The sequence below is a fragment of the Grus americana genome, chromosome 2 (assembly GCF_028858705.1).
Source record: "Grus americana isolate bGruAme1 chromosome 2, bGruAme1.mat, whole genome shotgun sequence".
Taxonomy (NCBI): Eukaryota; Metazoa; Chordata; class Aves; order Gruiformes; family Gruidae; genus Grus; species Grus americana.
In genome coordinates, this window is record NC_072853.1 from 77,288,084 (window position 1) to 77,311,756 (window position 23,673).

At 38.0% G+C, this 23,673-nt stretch overlaps 1 protein-coding gene across 1 annotated transcript in view; it reads right to left on the minus strand.

The window, feature by feature from the left end:
* Positions 1 to 23,673, minus strand: part of ABCA13 (ATP binding cassette subfamily A member 13) — a 199,117-nt gene that overhangs the window by 51,943 nt on the left and 123,501 nt on the right. Inside the window, exons 38-43 of the mRNA XM_054817845.1 lie at positions 23,224 to 23,296; positions 21,508 to 21,626; positions 20,454 to 20,541; positions 10,681 to 10,789; positions 1,846 to 1,900; positions 1,072 to 1,249 (exon numbers count right to left, since the gene is read on the minus strand). Of these exons, the coding sequence (XP_054673820.1) occupies positions 1,072 to 1,249; positions 1,846 to 1,900; positions 10,681 to 10,789; positions 20,454 to 20,541; positions 21,508 to 21,626; positions 23,224 to 23,296 (622 nt within the window). The remainder of the gene's footprint in view (positions 1 to 1,071; positions 1,250 to 1,845; positions 1,901 to 10,680; positions 10,790 to 20,453; positions 20,542 to 21,507; positions 21,627 to 23,223; positions 23,297 to 23,673) is intronic.

The following is a 23,673-nucleotide window of genomic DNA, read 5'->3' on the forward strand; positions in this document are numbered from 1 at the left end:
TATATAAATATACATACACACAGATATATATACACATACATAATGGAGCAATTATTAATTTTAGTTTTTGAAGAGTCACCTTTGAAAAGGATATTTGAAGATAATTTGTGGAATTCATGCTTAAGTGGAATCCAAAAGAGCTCCATTACACAGCCAATGAAAAATCAGTGACTGGGGACTAACAGTGACTTGAGAAAGTTAATTCTATTTCACCACCTTTGCTTATTGGCCTGAACAGAAATCAACTTCTCAGGCTTGAAGAAGATAAGCAAAAATTCCTATTTCATTTAACTATGTCGGCCTAAATCCAACCTGCCAAAGTTAGGTCTCAGAGGCATTCCTGTCTTTACATTGGATTAGAAGAGTAAGATTTAGGGAAAAATAATAACTTTTGTGATATTTTCAAAGGAAGAGCAGATTTGTTAATGAACTGCATGCAGACAACATACTATTTGTAATGCTAACAATGGTAGAAATTACTTTGTATGAGAAAAATAAAAGTTCAGGACAGAGACTTCACCCATTTCTGATCTAGGTCATTCTGTGTATATGAATTAATAAATAATATTTTCTACTGTCTTGCCAGACATAAAAGGTACCTGTTATGAGTACCTCTCATTATGTACCAACAGATAGCATAATTATACCTTTAAAGTAGCTGACTAGTATCTTCAGGCTTCTCCAATAATCTGAAAGATTTTGCCAGTGGCAACTCAAAGCACAGAAACTCCTGCTATGAAGTGCTGTGTGGAAGATTCTCTCCTGTCTAGGTTGATTAGCCAGCTTCCTTTCATTTGTCAAATAGTGTAGGTACTTAAAGCTAGCATATGCTTTACTTTACAATTCAACTTTGGAAAACAAAGAACAAAATCCCTGCCTTAAAGAATTTTATCTGACAATATTAAAGTGGGAATGGTGTCCCAATGCTTGTTAACATGACAGCCAAGAGCTGTTGCTCTGCACAATTCAAATCTTATTCACATGTCTTGTGACCATATCTCCTTTTGCTCATTTATGACAAACTAATTAAAAATTTACACCTGAACACATGCTGCCCCACATCATACATACCATATCACAGCAGAAGTTAGCGAGCCAATAAGTTTTGTAACCCAGGCCTGTGATGTGCTGCAAACGCTTTGTGCCAGATACTCTGTCTTTCACCATGGCACTTCCAATGGATGCGGTAAGGATAGAGAAACCCAGCATGATACACAGTGCTACCCCGCACTGACGAACATTCTCCATTCTAGGGTACAAAGCAAAAAGGCATAATGAAAACACGACAGGGGAAAAAACTCACCGAACCCAAACATTTTCAAGGCCAGCTTCTTACCAAAACAACACTAGACATTAGGACCTTAATCCCATTGGCAAACATCATATTTGTATGATCATCGACATCTAATTAGAGAACAGGAGCAAGATGATGTGTTAAATTACAAAACTATATGCGAGTTACAGAACACAGCGTGTGTTTAAAGTCTGAATAGTAAAGTGAAGCTTTTGCAAATATTTCCCCCTCTATAGAAAATTAAAATTTAGAAAGTTGACAATCATTTAAAGCAGTTAACCTGTTTGAAAATGTCATGACCTGCTCACAAACACTCTGTAAAGTGCATTCAACATAAATTCAGTATTTTTCTCTGCAAAATAATGCAACTATATCTGATATAAACAGTAGACTTGGCATATAAACACCAGACTAGAGAAAATGCTTCACTCAGTGGAACTGAATTGCATCTATCAAGTCACATCTATTGCATGTAACGTACATGCTTATTGAATTAATGGTTTTGATTGTCTACTCATTGCAGCTGTTATATATTTTAAGAGTTTGCTCACATTTTGTCCTCATCCAGCAAGGCTCCTCCATATGGTTGGCTGTAGAGTGTGATCCCTGTGAAAAGAAAAATAAATTATGAAATAGTAAATGCTACATCATGACTTCAAGTTCCAGAGTACACTGTTGACCCCTTATTACACAAGATGAATGAAAGGGCTAAATGTTTAATAAGCAACAGAAAGAGGTCAACCACCAAGCTGCCAAACCAAATACTGTCTCCTGTTGAGTGATTTCCAGAGTTTAATGGATAAACATAAGCAATAGCTGCTCTTCTGCATTCTGAACTACAGAAATGGGTTCAACAATGTTGTATATTGCTGCAGGATCTATATCACAGAAGAGACCAAATAAAAAAGCTAATGTAGAATTTTTTCATGTACCTAATCTTCTGGAGTAAGGTAGGTTGCTATTGAAATTTATATACTTGCTATTTTATCATTTAACATTTTTAGATTGCTGGTGTTTTACAAAGAAAAAGTGTAGATTGAAACCGCAGAGCTTTAAATTAAAAAGATACCCAGTTTGGGAGACTGAGAAAAATCCTGAGTCGTCAATGCATTCTTAGGTTTATTTTGGTTACTGGTACAACCAGGCTGTAACAATCTACCAAACTGAACTTCGGAACTGGAAGGTAGTTTGTGAACAAAAACTGTGGCTTTTTGCTTTTTTTCCTTTCAAGCAAAAGAAGAAAAATGAGGGGAGGAAGAGGGTGCAAAACTTTGTCAGTGCAAAAGTTGCTGTCCAACTGGTCTTGCTGCTGTTCCTGACTTCTTTCTCTATGTGTACCTGACAGGTGTGCCAGCCGTAATGTATTACCGACTGGAAATTCTTGCAGTGAGATCAAATGAGCACTATTGGATTAGAGTATCTAAAATAAATCTACACTGTCCCCAATTAAAAAAAAAAAATAAAATCCATCCTAACAGTAATCATAATCTTCCCAGTATCTTTGGCAAAGAAATAAATTGTTGATAACCTTAGATAGACTCTGCAGGCTGCCACTTAATTGAACATACTTTGTCATATTTTCTTAAAGTCCAGTTGTATACAGATAAAAATTGTCTTCGTTCCAGTAACTGGTGCAATTTGACTGAGTATATATATACACTAATTTTTGCCCCTTTAGTTTTTCATTCCTCATCTTCAAGCCAAAGTAATCTAAACATCACTAAGTAACTGTGGGGTAAAAAGCTGAACAACAGAGGATGATGATGAAGTCACACACAAAACTACTACAAGGTAAAGATTTTTCAAATACAGCTAAAAGCAGTACTCTGAAGTCCAACAGTAGTTAACAAACCAAAAGAAGATTCAAGCTGATAAAGTTTTGATTCATCACTAGCAGATACATGTGCTATTTGCAGAAGTCTTTCATGTCATTTGCCTAGAGGGACTGTTTAAAGTTTTCCTTTGTTTTTCTTTTACACCATATTTTTTTTTTTAAACAATAGCTGCTATTTGTTCTGAAGCAAAAACCAGCATATCAAAGAAAACTATTTTTTCCCACTGGAACCAAGTATTAACTGAAATTCCATTTATGTAAAGGAAAAGTAACATGATAAGAAAAAGCTTCATTCCCAGAATCTTTTTCTAAGCTTTTCCAATGAATAAAGGTGTGCATATGAGAAGAAAGAATGTCTTTACTTCATATATGTAGGATTCTTATTGAATTAGAAATTAATAACCAAAAATAGAATGAAACCAAATTTTCACCATACAGACAAACTGAAACCAATCTAAATCTATTTTCAGATCTGGTTAGAAAAAAATGGAAAAAATAAATAAATCTGATTTTCACACAATCTATAATAGAGGAAAGGTTTAATTACAGTGGAGGAAAGGTTTTTGAAAATTGGAATCCTGATAATTTCAGAAGCACTAAACCAAGTAGTTAACAACATGAAATGTGCTTCTTGTACTCACTAGTGCTCAGCTAAATTGAAAAAGAGCAGAAATGTGTCTTCCAGCTCCCCCCTTTTATGGCCATGACCCAAGTTCTAGTTATAGATGATCTTCCCACGATTGTCAAGGTCTAGCCTTCATGATCAAGAATTTGAATGCTCTAACCAAGCTGTCCTCCCTCAAGCTTCAGATGACAGAAATTCTACAGTAAAATTGCTCCAGCTCAAGGTGTAGAATTTTCAGAGACTGCAAATCTTAAAATACTGACCGTGATCAGGAAATACCAAGACTTGGAGACCTATAGGTCCCACTGATTCACATCCCTTTTTTCAGAATTGTGAGACAGGTAAACCTGTTATGTAGACTGTGGTACAGAATTATTGCCCGTAAAGCATCGTGAACAGGAGCAGTTTGCCAGGAATTCAGGAAGGTTCTCCACTATATTCCATTAATTAACTCAGGCTGATCTGAATCGTATTCCATTGCTCTACTGTTATCAACTATCTGCTGTATTCAGTGAGAAAAATATGCACTAGCAAAAACAGAGCTATGAATTCATGCTTGTGCAATTTACTGTGCAAATGAATTCATGCTCATAAACATAGTTTTGCCCACATGTATTTTTTAAGAATTAGTCAACAAATTTTAAAGGAGAAGATCATCTGCATTGCTGAAACTTTTCAAAAACACCCACAGGTAATTAATGAAACATGCAAAACATAACAGAAACAAAAATGAAATCAAGTATTTTACAAGGAATAACTTCTGCTCAGGAATATTTACTGTGTCTGCAAATAATCTCTGTCCTGAAATCACCATGGCCTATTCCTACTAAGCGTACAGATCCCAAAAGGATACTAACAAAATTTTCAGATTATTGCATTGTTATTACAAAAAAAAAGTCTACAGCAGTTACCTTGGGTTCCATACACAGAAATACACTGCTATAACTCTCTAGTACAGAATGAACAGAGACTGTGAAAAAGAGATAATTGTTGGGGAAAATAAAAACCCCATGACATTAAATAGCATAATGCTCCTTGCAGTCTTGTATCATACAATACTGATGAAAAAGCAAATTGCACTGAGTTAATTTCCTTCAATGGAAGAGTCCCAAAAAGTAATTGCTCTTCCTAAAAGTAGTAACCATTTTCTACAGTCAATTTCCATTCAAACCACATAGATGAAACAAAGGATTGCATTTTTGAAAATTTACACACACAAATTATATTAAATTTTACAGGGCTGCTCAATTACAATTAACCAAAGTATGACCATGTTAAGCTAAGTTCAGTTCTATGTTGGAATTCAAAATTCTATCAATGTATTAAATATAATATTTGCCTTTTATTCATTATTTTAAAATTTTCAGTTAGTCTGGAGCATGAGGGTCGTCTGTATTTGCTACATTTTTTAGTACAATGATTTCTTCCCTCCCCCCATTGTCCAAAAATAGATGATGAACTTATATAAAGCCAACTGGCTTGTAATGCACAGAGGGGAAAAAAGTACTGGATAGGACAGTTCACAGGAAAAAGGAAAATGCATCCACATTACAGACATTTGAAATGAACAGCGTCTTCATTGCAGTAGGAAAAATCCTGCCCTGTTTCCATGCAGGAGCTGTACAACTTGAGACACCTTTCCCCATACGACATCTTATTAACAGTCTCCAAACTATGCTTTCAAGAGAAAATGCTCTAGATCTTCTATTTCAAATCTAAACCACCCGACCATCTGTCAGAAAAGAAAGCAACATGCAGTTTGGCATAGTCTTAGAGACTTGGGATGTTTCCGTCCTGTAGGTTATAAAGAACATGAGGCACTGGTAGCCCAGTCCATCCTGCCTGGATAGATATAGGTGGAGAGATATAGGTGAAAAGAATCTCAAGCGTCTTCAAGCTTGTATGCCATCACCATAGGCTAATCAGAGTCGTCCTTAGGTATATTTTGCAGTTCTGCACTGTATTTTGGGTGTATCTCAGCCTGTCTCTTGGCACTCCTTGTAAACTCTCTCTTCTTTCTGTCATGTAACATGCTGAGTCTTGAGTACATAGATCAATCTAAATATCATAATTGTTACAGACCTGAATAGAAGACCAAGCTAGGTGTTTTTATTCCAGACATTTTATTTCAGATTAGAATAATATAGATTAGAATAAAATAAAATAGTATGTATAACAAAAAAGGAGGTAGCATATATATATATGCTTTTTAAAAGCTCTTCTTTGTGGACATTTAAAATTTATGACAAGATTTCTGTTTGTATAAAATGAGACATTACTATCTACAGAAAATTACAACTTATATTTTATGGAGAATTTCACAGACAGCACCCTCATTAATGATTTAGATTTTACTTTCCTCCCACTAACCAGACATGGTTAAGAAGGTTCCTACTAAATGCCATTTCACAGGTTCCTTTGAAAAGAGTTTTAAAGTTACAATTTGCAAAGCAATCAGGAAACTATACAGTCACTTTCCACCAAAACTCAGCTGAAAATGGGTCTCTTGATCCCTTCAGCTCTTTTGAAGAACTGAATCTGAAATAAATCAGGATTCTATATGAATTCTTGCAATGAGCCCAAGCATGAAAGGTTTTTAAAAAATCAATGACTTCAATAGATGTTCTGAGATGGGGCAGCTGCGTTGCACAAGGCCTTTCTATATTCATACATTTATGTTCTTTGAGTAATGATGTAAGAACTTTTTTTGACCACTGTACTTTACAGACATCATTATAGATGACTACCACTCCTTTTTTTCTTTACATAGCCTTACCCTACGAGGCAGTTAATAGTCTTTCCTCTATATTCCAGCATGCTAGACACATTCTGACTCAATTGTGTACAATTAGGTGTGAAAAATAACATAGTTTTACTTGATCAGAATTTCTATCTTAAGCTTAAGTAAAAAATGTTGCCTTTTAGTTTTTTATTCCTCTTACTTCATTATTCCATTTTTTATTTGCTCACAATTACATTATCTAATTGTAGGAATGCAGCATTTCAGAAAGAGATTTAAAAATGTACAAACATCATTCACGTAACCTTGAAGACCGGCCAGAGCTGTTGAGTTTTGACAAAAAGTACATCTAAGTACATCTTACCTTCTCTGCTGAATAGTCTTTCTCACTTTTTTTAAATTAACATGTTAATTTTCATTATCTGTCACTGAATTTATAACCCACTGGAAAACAAAATGGATTTGGTTTCTTTTTCACTAAGACAGATGAGTTAGATATTTTCCACAACAGAACCACAGATTTACGTGATTATGAAGCTAGAGCTATCCACATGGTACAGAAGATGAACTATTTTCATACAAGTATGCCTGAACTGCTGTTCCAAAATAGACATCTGAGCCATTAATTATGATAAACTGACGTAAATATAATCTGGCTAACTTCTGTTGCTCTACCTATTTACATGCACCCCCAGCTGGCACACACATTTTCTTCAACAACCATACAACTCTTTACATGAAAATTAAAAGAAGCAAACATTGTAACTTTCCAAGCATCCTCACGGAGAAGCTTACTGATAATCCCATATTGGGGGGGAAGAGAAATCTCTCCACTTGCAAAGAAATTATTTGAAGATCAGATTCCACAATAATAAAAAGGAAGTATATTTGATCACCAAATAACTATCATTTCCTGCTACTGCATGCTCAGGATGGTCTAGAGTCATTAACTTGGACTGACACAAGAAAAACAATCATCAATTTTTTCAGTTTTTTGAACAGATATATAAATCAGAATATAAATCAGTGCAAGGTAGCATATGTCCTCTGTATTCTTGGGTACTACTTCTTCCTTTAACTCATACAAAATCCTAAGTCTATATTCCCTGTATCCCCTTGACTGAGGACAAGACATTAGACAAAAGCATTTAGCCTCCTTAGCTCCCTGTCACTAAAACCTATCACAAACTGGGACCAGTACTACTGATCTCCTACGAAAGTTACTAGGTCTGTCCCTGCAAGGGAAACGGGTAGAACTGAGCACACTGTCTGTAATGACCCTTCCCTCTCCAGAGAACCTGGGACAACTCCAACTGGATTCGTGCTCAACAAATACCCACAGGATATAACTGCTGAGTGAAAGGGTTCCTCGGTATTTGTATAAGCATTTAAATAAGCTGTTGACCTCTTTGGGGGGTGTTTCAATATCATAGTGTTTGCTACTCTGTTTACATCCATGGTAATGTTCTAGCCTATGGAAGTAAGTCTCTTGCAAAAGTAAAGCAAGATTTATTTTGGGGAGGGAGGGAGGGAGGGAGGGAGGGAAGGGAAGGGAAGGGAAGGGAAGGGAAGGGAGGGAAGGGAGGGAGGGAGGGAGGGAGGGAGGGAGGGAGGGAGGGAGGGAGGAAGGAAGGAAGGAAGGAAGGAAGGAAGGAAGGAAGGAAGGGAGTCAACACACTCCCTTTCCAAGGGTCAAATTATTTTTATATCACTTAAAAGTAATACAGAAGCATTGGTTTCATTGACAGGAAGTTATCCTGTGAAGAAAACCATGGCACTAATGCAACTCAGAATTACAAAGCTACATTTCTGCAACATCCTAACAAGCTTCCCCACAGCAATTTCCAAAAATAGTCTAGAATTGACCTTGCATATAAACAGAGTTTGGTGGAAGAGGAAAAAAAAAATCAAAAAGAATAGATTTCAGTGTTGGAACACAGTATGTAGTCTTCTGACAGCTAATTTACATATAGGCATTTTAGCAAGAAAAGCATATAAATAGTTCTTCTCCATCAGAGCAGTATTCTTAAATAAGAGATAGTCAAAAATCAAAGTGAACTGAGCTTAAATGCCCTCTATAGCATTGGAAAACTGTTGAGTTTTTTTAAAAAATAAAATATACATATGTATTTTTCTGTACACATATACACACATATATACACACAAATATATATGTGCACACACACTCATATACATGTATGTGTAGACACATATGCATACATACAGATAGATAGGTAGATAACCTGACTTCTCTTTCTAGGATTTCTCTGACAGGTTCCTCTATGTCTCAAGAGCATGTAATCACAGAATGGTTTGGGTTGGAAGGGACCTTAAAGACCATCTAGTTCCAACCCCCCTGCCATGGGCAGGGACACCCTCCACTAGACCACGTTGCCCAAAGCCTCATCCAACCTGGCCTTGAACACTTCCAGGGAGGGGGCCTCCACAACCTCTCTGGGCAACCTGTTCCAGTGCCTCACCACCCTCACAGTAAAGAATTTCTTTCTAACATCTAATCTAAATCTACTCTCTTTTAGCTTAAACCCATTACCTCTTGTCCTGTCACTACACTCCCTGATAAACAGTCCCTCTCCATCTTTCCTGTAGGCCCCTTCAGGTACTGGAAAGCTGCTGTAAGGTCTCCCTGGAGCATTTTTTCTCCTGATCATCTCTTCATGATCAATCCATCTTTATTGCATCTCTCCAATAGATATACACATAAATAAACCACTTTCTAGTTCATAAACTGTACTTCTGCAGAGACTTAGCCAACATATTCTGCCAGAAGATTATATAATGAGCCCATATTTGTATAGATGACAGTCCAAGACTTCAAATATTTATTAAGCACTGTTTTGCTTATTATGTTTCTATGTCATGCAACAACATAAAATATAACATTCCCACAGTCCTTGGGACAACTGTAATTTTCTCTGACTGTAATCTGGATGGCAAGTCCCCAGTTCTCCCTGACAGATATAAAAATAAGGATACTTAAACATTTCAGTCCCAGAATGGGATATCTAATGCTACAGAAAACAAGCTAGCATCAGTACTATTCATGAAGTGCAGGGAAACTTGATTAAAAATTGATTTCTATTAAAAATTCTCATTAAAATACCTAATTTCATTTCATTCAAACTTTCTGCAGAAATACTTTACCTTTGATTCATTCTCATAATTAATTTAGAAAAATAAACCCCCAGTCATCTTGAAAGCAAGCAATTATTCTTTTTTCATTGACATTCTGGAAACTTTTCTTAATTAATTTCTATTTTCAGATACTCAGGATTCCTTCCCCCTTTTCTTCTTTCTTCCTTCTTCATTATAAACACACTGAAAATCATCTTACCATTACAGACAACCATTCTACCTTTTCAAAAACTCTTAAAAATTGGTCATAAGTTACTTTTAAATGTCTTTAAACCAAACTATTTCCTCTTTAACAGAACCTTAAGAATGAAAGGAACTGGAATGATCAGAAGTTATCCTGAACTATCAAGACCAGATATCAAACTAGATTTTATCATCCTGAAAGTTAACCTGTGTGAACTGATTCTTTGGTTGCAGTCATTTTTTAAAAAGTCAGATTGTAAAATTTTTATTTTAACTAGTTCTTACACTGTTTCAGGGATATCTAAATCAGAGAATTCAGATGTTAAATATACTGATCTCCCTTTTGTTATATATAATAGTAAGATATAACAGCCTCTCCCGTTCCTTGAGTAACAGGGTGCTATGGAACATCACGTTGCAGTGTGAATTTACAGGATAGTCTGGGTTTACCCTGGTTATTTACATAAGGAGATAACGTGACAAAGAAGTTATAAATTCATATGCTGTTGTGCATTAATCTATCCATTTAAGCAAGCTCTAGCAGTGGTTTCACAGGGACTTACATCCCAAGTGTAGTGAACCAATTTACACTTATTCCACATAAATGTCCTTTGTAAGAAACTCATATGGCACAGTGAGCTGGAAATTTAAATTTTACCTTATTGTGTACTACATTCTTCACACAAACAAACCTTCTGTTTAATTAAAAGTTCCACTTTCAAATCCTCCCATGAAATGCGTGACTCTGCAATTCTACTTTTAACTGTGAAAAATTTTCATACTTAAATTTCAGTTTATTTAAAAAATACTTTTCAAAAGATATGAAAAATTATTTAAAGAAGGGTGATTACCATACTGTCTCCAATCCACATTAGGAGGCACATTGAGCCACAGAATTAAGTTATTGAGTTCATTTAAGTAGGATGGCAGTGAATGGAAACCTTTTTGGTTGTACCACACCTGGAAGAGAGAATGGAAATTGTGAATCAAAAAATGAATTGAATCTGAACGCTGATCTGAAAGCTGTCATACCTTGAAGAATTGCATAAAGATATCTAGTCCTCCTGTTATGACACCTATTTATAGAAGAAGGTGAACTAGACAGAACAGAATCAGTTAATTTGTACAGGTCTTTCAACAGAGTGCAGCAGTTTGTTTTCTACTGTTGGAGCTGGACATCTATGTTACTTATTAAATTGAGATAATTGAGATTCTCTGATTTAATGGAACACTGTGTCCCTTTCTTTGCACACATTTGTTTGAACAAATAAAGGAAAAAAAAATCCAAAAATAATATTTGCCAATTTAATTGAAAATACAAAAAGATGAGTAAAACTAGTGTTACAAGTGGAGAACATTATTGGAATTCCAAAAAGGCTTATCTAAATAATACCTGCAAGTGACACATGGCATAAAACATCTAGCAACAGAATAACCTAGAAAGTGGGGAAAGAAAGAATCAAAGAGGCACTGTTTACAAGGTGAGTATGAAACTATGCCATAAAGCACAAAGCTGTGTCTCCACCTTCAACAAGTAATTATCAGTGGTTTGTTAAGCATGGAGGAAATTAATACAGACAAACTGTAAGGCAGACAAGGCAAGCCAGTCTCTCTGTGGAGCACAGGGGACTAATTCTGCTGTAACATATACTTTATCTTCAAATCATGCAGAATCACTCCAACTTGATAAATATACTCAAAATTCACACTTCTATGTGCTAGAATCATTGCTGAGAGCCTGATATGTCCCAAAACTGAATATACTGAGATTTGAGTTTTGCTTTGCCTTTGGAAATTGATTCCACTTCTATGCTTCATTACTGTTAATCATTGCCTTTGAACCCACATTATCCATACTGAAAAGTAGGTCAAATTATTATGTATGTTTTCAGTTTTAGTGACATGTTTAAACTCATCTTTGATTACTATCCATTCTCATTCCACAGCAACCTTTCATTTCCCGTTTTTGTTTATACTGTTGAAAAACTCTTAATCTTTCCATATTTGATATTAGCTATTTGCTAATTTGCATTTTGTACCTCTCAGGTTGATTCTGGGCAATTCTCACTTTGTCTCTGGATTCTGAATCATACTGCAAAGTGCACAATTTTAATATATGTCTTTCTTGCTTTAACAGTCTTCTAGGATCTCAATTTTCTTAGATCCTTTCTAAAATTACATTACATTACAGTTATGTATTTGAAACTTCCCTAAAGGTTCTTTTCTCATCACTCTGATGCTGTTCTCATCTAGCACTCTTCCATATATATGTGCCTCTTCTTGATACTGGTGTAAACTTCCAGGTTTTCATTTGTTGGGGGTTTTTTCTTGAAAATACTTCTGTTCTTTTTTTCTTGTAGTATCCAGCTACAGTCCTTACTTAGGCACTAGTTCCAGGCTTTGACTATTTTTCCTGCTGCATTCTTCTCTATGTTTTCCAGTGCAGGTTATCTAATCTTCAGTTCTATTTCCCTCTCTTAACAATTATTTTCTTCTAATTTATTTTCCTGCCTACCTACTTGTTTGGATCTCCACATTGTACTCTTTTGTGAGGCAAGGTTTACAACTCACTAATTATCCATTCAATTTCCTCCCATTTATCCTATATCATGCTTTCAAACACCACTCTGAGCACCACTATCATTTCTCCTATGCCTCTCACCCTTCAATCTTCTTTGCCATAAACTCTTAGTCATTATTTAAAAAATTAGCAGCTTTGGTCTACCACTGCTCTTGCTTGCATTAGCTTTCACATTTTCTACTCTTCTTTATGTGGTCTTCACAACTGCTTGAAATCTCAACAGCATCTTACGTCCTCACATTTAAAGAAAAAAGAACAAATACATACAATATTATATAGCAACTAATATCATACATTTTAATTTATTGGCTATTCTCACCCAAAATCAAATCTCCTTGAGGTACACATCAGAATTCCCCATCAAGTGTACCCAGGTCCTTGAGCAAAAACAATCCTGCAGATGGGTTGCCTTTGCCTGAAGCAGAGCTAACCCAAACTGTCTTCCCCAACATATTATTCATGTGCACCATGGGGACTTTATTGCCTTCTACAGTACGTAAAAGTTTTGACTGGGCAGGGCCAGCTCGATTGGTGGGTCCCCTAGTGTTAACTAACCAGGTGGCCTTTGCTAAATATGTATCCCCGTGTTTGAAGGTCCCACCACCCATCGCTCTCAGTGTAGTCTTTAGCAGTCCATTGTATTGTTTGATTTTCCTGGAGGCCAGAGCATGACAGGGGATGTGACACACCCACGCAATGCCATGCTCTTTGGCCCAGGTGTCTATGAGGTTGTTTCAGAAATGAGTCCCGTTGTCTGACTCAGTTCTTTCTGGGGTGCCATGTCACCACAAGACTTGCTTCTCAAGACCCAGGATAGTGTTCTGGGCAGTGGCATGGGGTACAGGATATGTTTCCAGTCATCCAGTGGTTGCTTCCACCATTGTAAGCACATGGCGCTTGCCTTGGTAGGTTTGTGGGAGTGTGATGTAATCAATCTGTCAGGCCTCCCCACATTTATATTTCAGCCATCATCCTCCATTCAGGAGACGCTTTACCCACTTGGCTTGTTTAGTTGCAATGCATGTTTCACATTAATGGATGACCTGTGCAATAGTGTCCATGGTTAAGTCCACCCATCTATACGTTGCATCTCTTCTTTGGTGGCCTGAGATGTCATGGGCCCACTGAGCTATAAATAATTCACCCTTATGTTGCCAGTCTGGATCTACCTGAGCCACTTCAATCTTAGCAACCTGATCCACCTGCTGGTTGTCTTGATGTTCCTCAGTGGCCTGACTGTTGGGTATGTGGGCATCTATGTGACGTACCTTTACAACCAGCTACTGTAGCTGGGCAGCAATATCTTGCCACAATGGGGCAGCCCATATGGGTTTGCCTCTGCGCTGCCAGTTGCTCTGCTTCCACTGCTGTAACCACCCCCACAGGGCATTGGCCACCATACATGAGTCAGTATAGAGGTAGAGCACCGGCCACCTTTCTCTGTCAGCAATATGTAAAGCCAGCTGGATGGCTTTCACTTCCACAAACTGACTCATTTCACCTCAGCAGCTTCTGCAACTTGTCATGTAGGACTCCGTACAGCAGCCTTCCAACTCCGACACTTTCCCACAGTGCGACAGGACCCATCAGTGAACAGAGCGTATGGCTTCTCATTTTCTGGCAGGTTATTATACAGGGGGGCCTCTTCAGCTTGCGTCACCTCGCCCTCTGGCAATATTCCAAAATCTTTGCCTTCTGGCCAGTCCATGATCGCTTCCAGAATTCCTGGCTGATTGGGGTTACCTATTTGAACCTGCTGTGATCAGCGTGACCCACTTACCCCGTGTATCATCAATTGCATGGTGTGTAGAGGGGGCCTTCCCTTTGAACATCCAGCCCAGCACTGGCAGTCAGGGTGCCAGGAGGAGCTGTGCTTCAGTACCAATCACTTCTGAAGTAGCTCGAACCCCTTCATATGCTGCCAATATCTCTTTTTCAGTTGGAGTGTAGCTGGCCTCGGATCCTCTGTATCCCTGACTCCAAAACCCCAGAGGGCGACCTTGAGTCTCCCCTGGTGCTTTCTGCCAGAGACTCCAGGTAGGGCCATTTTCCCCAGCTGTGATGTAGAGCACATCTCTTACATCTGGCTTAGCCCAGACTGGCCCAAGGGCTACTGCATGTTTCCTTTTTGTTGGTCGGCGGAGACATAGCTGTTATTTTCTTGATCACATCCATTGGGATCTGACAGCATCCATCTTGCCATTTTATTCCTCAAAACTGGATCTCCTGTGCAGGTTCCTTGGCCTTTGTTTTATGGCAAAACCAGCATTCAGAAGGATCCAGACTATTTTCTTCCCTTTCTCAGAGACTTCTGCTGCTGTTTTGCCCCATACAACGATGTTCTCAATATACTGCATGTGCCCCAGAGCTTCACCCCCTTCCAGTGCAGTCTGGATCAGTCCATGGCAAATGGTGGGGCTGTGTTTCCACCCCTGGGGCAGTCAATTCCAGGTGTAGTGGATGTCCTTCCAGCTGAAAGCAAACTGTGGCCTGCACTCTGCCACCAAAGGGATTGAGAAAAATGCATTTGCCATATCAACTGCGGTGTACCGCTTGGCTGCCTTTGACTCCAGTTCATATTGAAGTTTTAACACGTCTGACACAGCAGCACTCATCAGCAGCGTGACTTCATTCAGACCACGATATTCAACTGTCAGTCTCCGCTCTCCATTGGACTTTCACGCTGGCCATAAGGGACTGCTAAAGGGTGAGTGGGTTCTGCTGATCACTCCCTGGCTCTCCAGTCAATGAATCAGCTTATGGATGGGAACCAGGGAGTCTCAGTTGGTGTGATATTGCCATTAGTGCAGTGTCGTGGTAGCAATCAGCACCTGTTGTTCTTCAACCCTCAGCAACCCCACAACAGAAGGGTCCTCTGACAGACCAGGCAAGGTAGACAGCTGGTTAATTTCCTCCATCTCCAAGGCAGCTATGCCAAAAGCTCACTGGTAACCTCTTGGGTCCCTGAAATACCATCTCCTGAAGTAGTCTATGCCGAGGATGTACAGAGTCTCTGGGCCAGTGTTTTGGGTTTGCGTGGCAAGGTTTTGGTAGTAGGGGGTGCTACAGGGGTGGCTTCTGTGAGAAGCTGCTAGAAGCTTCCCCTAGGTCCGACAAAGCCAATGCCAGCCGACTCCAAGACAGACCCACCGCTGGCCAAGGCCGAGCCCATCAGCAACGGTGGTAGCACCTCTGGGATAATATAGTTAAGGGGAAAAAAAACACCACAAAAACTAGCAGCAGTTTTTGCAGCCAGAGAGAGGAATGAGAAGATATGAGAAACTCTACAGACACCAAGGTTAGTGAAGAAGGAGGGGGAGGAGGTGCTCCAGGCTTCACAACAGAGATTCCCCTGAAGCCCGTGGAGAAGACCATGGTGAAGCAGGCTGTCGCCCTGCAGCCCATGGAGGAAGGATGAGGGAGTGTAGAGATTCCCCTGCAGCCCATGGAGGACCTGACACCAGAGCAGGTCAAGGCACCTGAAGGACCCCGTGGGAAGACAGAGGAGCCCACACTGGAGCAGGTTTGCTGGCAGGACTTGTGACCCATGGAGGACCCATGCTGGAGCAATCTGGTCCTGAAGGTCTGTATCATGTAGAATAAAACCATGCTGGAGCAGCTTGTGAAAAACTGCAGCCCGTGGGAAGGACCCGTGTTGGAGAAGTTCCTGGAGGACTGTCTCCTGTGAGAGGGACCCCACAGTGGAGCAGGGGAAGAGTGTGAGGAGGAAGGGAGCAGCAGAGACAACGTGTGATGAACTGACCACAACCCCCACTCCCCATCCCCCTGTGCTGCTGTGGGGGAGGAGGTAGAGAATTTGGGAGTAAAGTTAAGCCTAGGAAGAAGGGAGGGGGGGGAGGAAGGTGTTTTAAGATTTGGTTTTATTTCTCATCAGTCTACTCTGTTTTACTTGGTAATAAATTAGATTTTTTTTTCTAAGTCAAGTCTGTTTTGCCCATGATGGTAATTGGTGAGTGATGTCTCCCCACTCTTATCTCCCCACTCTTATCTCGACCCATGAGCCTTTCACTATATTTTCTCTTCCCTGTCCAGCTGAGGAAGGGAGTGGTAGAGCGGCTTGGTGGGCACCTGGCATCCAACCAGGGTGAACCCACTGCAGCCAGTCACAGTGGGGTGCTTCTGCCACCCATTCCCAGTTAGGCTTACTTCAGCCTGCAGCACAATTAGCTGTTGGGATCCCCCTGTCACTCCAGAAATACAGATGGGTTCTGCTCCTTCATGGCTTGATGACACTGTGCGCTGTTGACTACTAGACCCTTACATTCCTCTGGATCTGACGTGCCAGGCCATCGGATCCACACAGTCCAATACACGTGGTTGTTCCTCTCCTCCACCTGGCTGGAGACAGGGCCCCTCTAGTCCTGCTCATCATATTTGTTACCAACAAACAGGTTCGTGTGGCGCACATGAGTTCAAATTTCATCCTTGTTACTCACTTCTTGTAAATACGAACCAGAAGCTCCTTCCATAAGATCCCAAACTTTCCCCCTTTGCAAACTCATATGCAACTCCTTTGTTCTCCTGCAGTTCAGTTCCCTCAAATTATAACACAAACTAGATCTCTCATTATTTAATCAACAAGAGAGTTCTTTAAAGAAATTAAGTAAAATAGAACCTAAGTGTCCTGAGAAAAACTGCAAATCTTTGCACTGCTGTATCTCCTGTGCAAATAGCAACCTGAGCAAAGAAACATAAACAATGATCAAAGGTAGCCAGCCTTTTTCACACCACACACATTTCTTATTCTATCTTTTTAAAAAAATTTGTGCAAATGGAAAGTTATACATACATAATGAAACTCCACTGCAATTGTGTTCATTGTATTAAAAAAAATGCAATTAAGAAAACAATAAAGCAAAATTCTGATGACACATTCTCATTTAATTCAAGCAGGAGAAAGGTCTCGAGTGTTCACAGAACACCTTAGAAATATAATAATGTGACCTATATTCAAATGAAAATACAAAAACCACAATAGAGCATTGTGTGAAACAATACATTTCAATATCCCACACATTAATTAGAATTCTTCCTTCAAGCTACATTATATAACTGAATCAAACCACCAGGAAATAACCAAATTGAAGCTGGATATTTAATTGTTTATAATCTGTCAAAAGAGGCATTTGAGGCTGCTCACTTCATCAGAAGATACAATTAAGCTCTTTTATCTAGTCTTGTGACTTATTCCAAATTGACTGCAAAGGAAAAATATTAAAAAAAGAAAAATATTAGTTCCATCTGAAAAATATTTCATATTTCTTGTGTGCCACACAGGTAATTATTTACAGAGGGCAGAAAAGAGATGAGCAATGGAAAAATATATAGATTAAGATGATTAATTTTTTATTTTCATTATTTTATTTTCTACCCATGGTTCATAAAATTCCTTCCCAAAGAAAAACATGGCCCTCACTACACTAGATATAAGTTCTGTAAAGATCTGTTTTCCATTATTCCATACCATTTTTACCTGCTGTTAATATTCCAGAATAATGCTAGACTGACATTTTCACTAATGTATGGCCTATCAAGAAAAAAGGGTAAGGAGGGGCAGAGAAATCCCTAAGCATGGCTGGACCAGATTCTTGGTGGGGACACAGAGAAAAGGGGTATTAGACTGGAAAAATGTAACTTCCTCTGGACACTTATACTATTACTGTACAGTAAAGCCTGAAATCCCAACCTTTGAGACTGGAAAAATGCACACTTCAGAATGCCATGTAAACAGTACAAATTTCCTTTCAAGATTATTTAAAATTACCACATGTTCTTCCTATATTTAATTATGTTATAAACAACAGCAACTATGAAATCATTATGGAACACATTTTGCCCACATTATCAAAGAAAAACAAAGAATATAGTCATGAGAACACACAAAAAATGAGGAAGAGATATGCTTTTGCCATGTAGCCATTATCATCAATGAATGTCAATCATCAATGGTTTTAATCAGCCACATTTGTCATGCGGTAGATATATTCTCTCTCGTGCATGCACGCATACATGTTCTCTGTGTGCATGCATGTACCATGTATGCGGTATATACAGCATGGTATGATTAGGTATAAGTAAAATAGGTGTTGAATAGATATTTTTAATTTGACCTGGAAAAATTGTGGGCTTTTTGAGTGGAGGAGAATAATGTATAAAGATTCAGAAATTTTCTAAAAAGAAGTGAATCGTACAGTAAGTCTCTTCAAATGCAAATTTCTCATTTTCTTTCATACAAGGCTATGTAAATGGTACATTCACTGTCTCATGAACAAGCCTGAAAGGTCAAAGTAAAAGTCTGGTCATTAATTACTGAAAGGTTAATGCAATAATTTGACATTGCATCAGTTGAAAGCCACTTCCAGGAGGTATTTTAGATAACACAGTGCCCTTTATAAATCTACTCCACTATTTTCTTTGGGTCTGAAATATGAAGCTTACTCACTAACAGTACAACTATAATTTATCCTTGTGCTGATGGCAGGTGGAGCTCTATGCCAAAGACATTTGAAAAAAAAAGGAGCCTAACAAAAACCACAGTGCAGGCATGTCAAAACAAGAGTCTAAAATGATTAAAGATGCATAGGACAAAAACAGCAGTCAGAAAAACGTATCTTATTGCAATCCTCTAGGACTTCAAGTTCCTAATAAAGGATTAACGGAACTGGAGTTCAAAGCTGTAAGAAATCTAGGAGTGGAAGGGACATCACAAATGACCAAAATGAAAATATATATAAGGTAGGGTGTGTATATAAGATAGAGAGATTTTTAACAAAATTACGTGGAAAAGGCATTGCAAAGAGGCAGTGATTTTGCAAAACTAAACATGAAATGATATTGAATTGGAGAATATCTGTATGTCAGTTTAACACGTGGTTGTTTTAACACTTTGTCCCAAAATGGGTTTTGGGATAGAGCTTATTTACCCTCTTCCTTCTCTTCTTCTTTCATAAGAGCAAATAAAATCTAGTTTCTATACGCCCATAAATCTGGAATCTGGAAAGTCCACAGCTTCCTCTTCATAAATCTGTTTTGCCCCAAATACAAAAATAGAGACTATTCACTGATATTCTTCAATACTCCTCCAAGACTGCTGTTCCTCTACTCATTACTGGTCTAAATTTGAATAGATCTCAAAAGATCCTTTCAAAGTATTCCCAAAGAAAGTAAAATCCTGTGCACTGATAATTGCCTGTTAGTTTCTAGGTCCCATCCCAAGTTTTCACAGTATGGAGATACTATATCCTTCCAGAGCATACCAAAAGGCCTCAAGGAAAATCTCTTTATTTCACTTGTGCTTAGAATAATCCCTCTTTTCCTGACTTCAGAGGTAGCTCAAGACAGAAAACACTGGCTCTGTGTAGCATTGCGAGACAGTACAATCTACTGACAAGAAGAGATTCAAATTTCACAACCTGACTAATTTCAGCAAGGCACACTTCTGTTTGTCTGGGATAAAAATGGAAAGTTACTCATATTTGAAAAGGGGATTATAAACACAGGGTAGCATATTTCTTATGCAGAAGTAGCTGCTCCTAGAAGCTGAATCTTTACTTTTTTTTAGGAGGGCTGAGGTGGGGGGAGAAAGAGAAATGTAGCAAAGTAAAGTATTCCTTGCAGAAATGAAAAAAGCATCAATAATAACTCATTTTGAGATGTTCAATGAACTTTTTTCAATTCTGACATTGACTTTTTGTAGAAACAAAAAAAAAAAAAAAAAAAAGAAAGGAATTTCTGGGCTAACTACCTAAAGAAAAGTTTTAAAGATGAGCTCAGTTAGACTCTGAAATAAGTTCACACGAAAAAACAACAAAGGCCGTGTCTTTTGACTCATTTACAACTGCTTCTCAGAACACAGGAGAATACTTCAAGAATTATGAACAGAGAAGTGGACTATAATAGAGTTTTCCTCCCAATTTCTAAGCGCAAAGATTTTATGTAATGATTTATTTGCTAAGTGCCATGGAGTCTGAATAAGTAAGCGACACATACATACAAATGCACACACATACATACAAGCCTTACCTTCGCCAGAGGTTTAGAATTGGTGTTATTCAATTTTTTATCTTGAAGTTCAAATGCTTTCCTCCCTCCAAAAGACCAACCACCATATCTGGTAATAGAAAATAAAGTAATAGCAAGTTACCTGCCTTAAGCTTAGCAGTCTTTTCTTGCAATGTTAAAGTGGTAATGTCTACATTAATGCTTTATTTTCCAAATAAAAGTGAAACTTCACCCCTCACAACCCCCTTCTCTGTTAAAAAGGAGGAACTCTTGAATCAGGTGAACATTATTGTTCTTTTCTGGCAAAGGGATTCCCTCAGATAAGAATTTTTACTTTCTGAAACCTAAAATCCCTGAGCAACAGGAGGGTTTGTGAGCAAGTGAGGTATTACTGACTTTCAGAAACATCTACACAGCTTTATTTCTTCCTACTCCATTCATATTCTAGTTCAAATCTTTCATCTTAAGATGTTTACCTCTATTTTTATCAAATCAGATATTTTTTTTTAATGGATAAATGGCTGACACTTTCTTCTCCTTGATAAAATCACACTTGATCTAGTATTTGCACTTATGTCAAAAGGCAGTGATTGAGCTGTAGAGGCACATAAGTGAACCTCAAAATACAGCAGATTATAACCTCTGTGGCTGGTATCACAGGATATAAAGTCTAGCCAGGGGGATATCAGCCCTTTAAGTTCAAAGAAAAGATTAATTGGAGCATAGCCCCCTCTATTGGATTGAGTCTCTGAGGAATGGAAACTATATTGTTCACCTGATTTGCATATGCATATAGATTTTCTTTCTCTGAGATGCTGAAATAACTTGCCGTGTGGCAGGAAGAGCCAGGGTATGCCTAGAGGCAATTAGCATGCAATTGCTGCAGGAAGCTCTGAGAAGTGACCGTGGAGGGGGTTCCATGGTACCTTAGCCCGACTCTACTCCTTGCTAACAACCAACAGACAAAGGCAACTACCCCTTGTATTCTCAGTGATGTAGGTCTATGCTTTCCATCAGGAAAGACTGTGAGTTTTATACACAAAGGATAGACAAAGGTTAGATATTTTAAGGTTACCTTGCTTTGTTGGAAGGCCTCACTAAATATTCTTCCACAAGGAACCCTGAAAGATTATACAAAATATGTCCGTTCTTATTCTTCACATAGGGAGCAGAGGTATTGAAACTTGGACACATCTGAAAAACAGTATACATAAAATAAGCAAAGCACACTTAAAAAACAGTGGCACTACATTTAGCCATATTTTTGAATTTTTACATAAAATTTACAGCATTGTTTTTTTGACTGGATTTGCCTTTCTCAGCTTTGATAACTTTTCAATAAATTATGTATGGGTTTATTTTTATAAGGCAACTCTAACTGTAAATGTCATCCACATATTAGAACCACATTTGATTTCTCTTGCAACCCTGTCAGTTTTGTTTTGAAAACATCAAAATTTGTATATAAGTTTAGAAAGGTTTACAGCAATGAAAAAGGCAAGACTACCATTCACTTTTTGTGCCTGAGAAGAAACACAAAAAAGGCACCAGATGAATGAGATGAAAACAAAATTCTAATTAATACAATATACTTCTAAAAATTTCATTGATGAACTGCAGAGAAGAATAAAGCAAGATGTTTTCTAATGATTCAGTGGGATATTCTCACAACCAAAGAAAAGGAAACAGATATTATGATCAGATATATCAGTAGCCTTATAAAGTACATTATGTATATCAACTGAAAAATTTTTATGCTTATTTGACATCTCAACCCTACACAAATTAAAATTCACTCTCAGAGATTCTGGTTTTCCATAGCTCACAGATATAAGTTCTGCCTCCACTGCCAAGTGACTTCTCTTCTTTGAGCTTTCACGGTTAATGGGCCTCTCCCTGTGTGAGTTCCCATTCCCATTTTAAGCAAGCTTCTCATATTTTTATGTCTCACAAGTATTAGAGGCAAATTTGTTCCTTGATCAGCAAAATAAAAAATTAGTTTCCTCCTTCCACTTTTCCCAAAACTGTATTGCTAGATTTCAGATATAACTCTTACTCTAAATATTTGTATCTTTATGAAGGAGATAAGTTATTTGATAGAATGGTCCAATCCAGGGAAATATATTTGTCACTTCAGACACAGTTTCGCATTCTTGTTTATTGCTCAACCTCAGAGCAAAGCAGCAGGAAAACTCACTAGTTGAGAAGGTCAAAAATTCATTCTTTTTCAAAATCCTTTCTTTCCTTAAAGGTTGTTTTATTTTCAAATGCACAATCCAAATCCAAACCAAACTCTGACAATTACATCTCATTTACATGTAGATTCCATGCTGGCTTCTACCAGCTAGGATCACCTGACCCTTCCTTTTGAAAGGACGTAGTCTTCCAAATATTATGGAAGTGTTATGTTTTAACCTTGTTTTACATGCATTTTTCTGTGAGCAAAGTCCTATAACATATTTAAAGCAAAGCTGCATCTGCTGAGACTAGTTCAGCTATCTCTGATCCCTGTTATTTCAGATCAATCTATAGCCATTTCTAGTGCATATACACACATGCACACATGTATATATACATCAAAACTGCGCGAGCTCTTTCCCTGAAGACTCAGAACACATAGCCCAAAGATTAGATGAAACAGAAGGAAACCTCCAATCATAACAAAGCCAGTGTTCTGAGGGTTTATTTCCTCATCCCTTTCTCTGGCCCTTCAAAAAGAAGAGTCGAGGTATTAGATCTAATATACACACACATAATTTTTACATATGTAAGTACACATAAGTTGGCATACCTCTTGTTCAGCCACACATCCGCACGAATCCTGGGGTGGTGTAGATTCTGTCTGCCAACATGAATTATTTTTTCTAATGGGAATAAACATAACAATAGGAACACCATTAAATGAAAGGAATATATTACCTAACAGAAGAAATCCACAGCGTAACAAGCAGATCTGGCATCTTGAACACCTTCTTAGCATTTTATCACAGTGGCAGCTGTCTCTAAAGCTGTATCAATTTTACTCATTTGTATCAAAGTGGATTCACTAAAAATATTTATATAAGTAAAGCACTAAATGAGCTGCATGCCTTGTGTTTGCAGCAATAAGTAAAGCATGGTCACAACTCTGCATTCCTAGATTTGGAAATATGGAATGCTTCCTAACAAATATGGTAATTATTGTCTAACCTTCATTTATATGGTCACCAGACCTGATCAAAATCTTCCTGAAATTAATCGG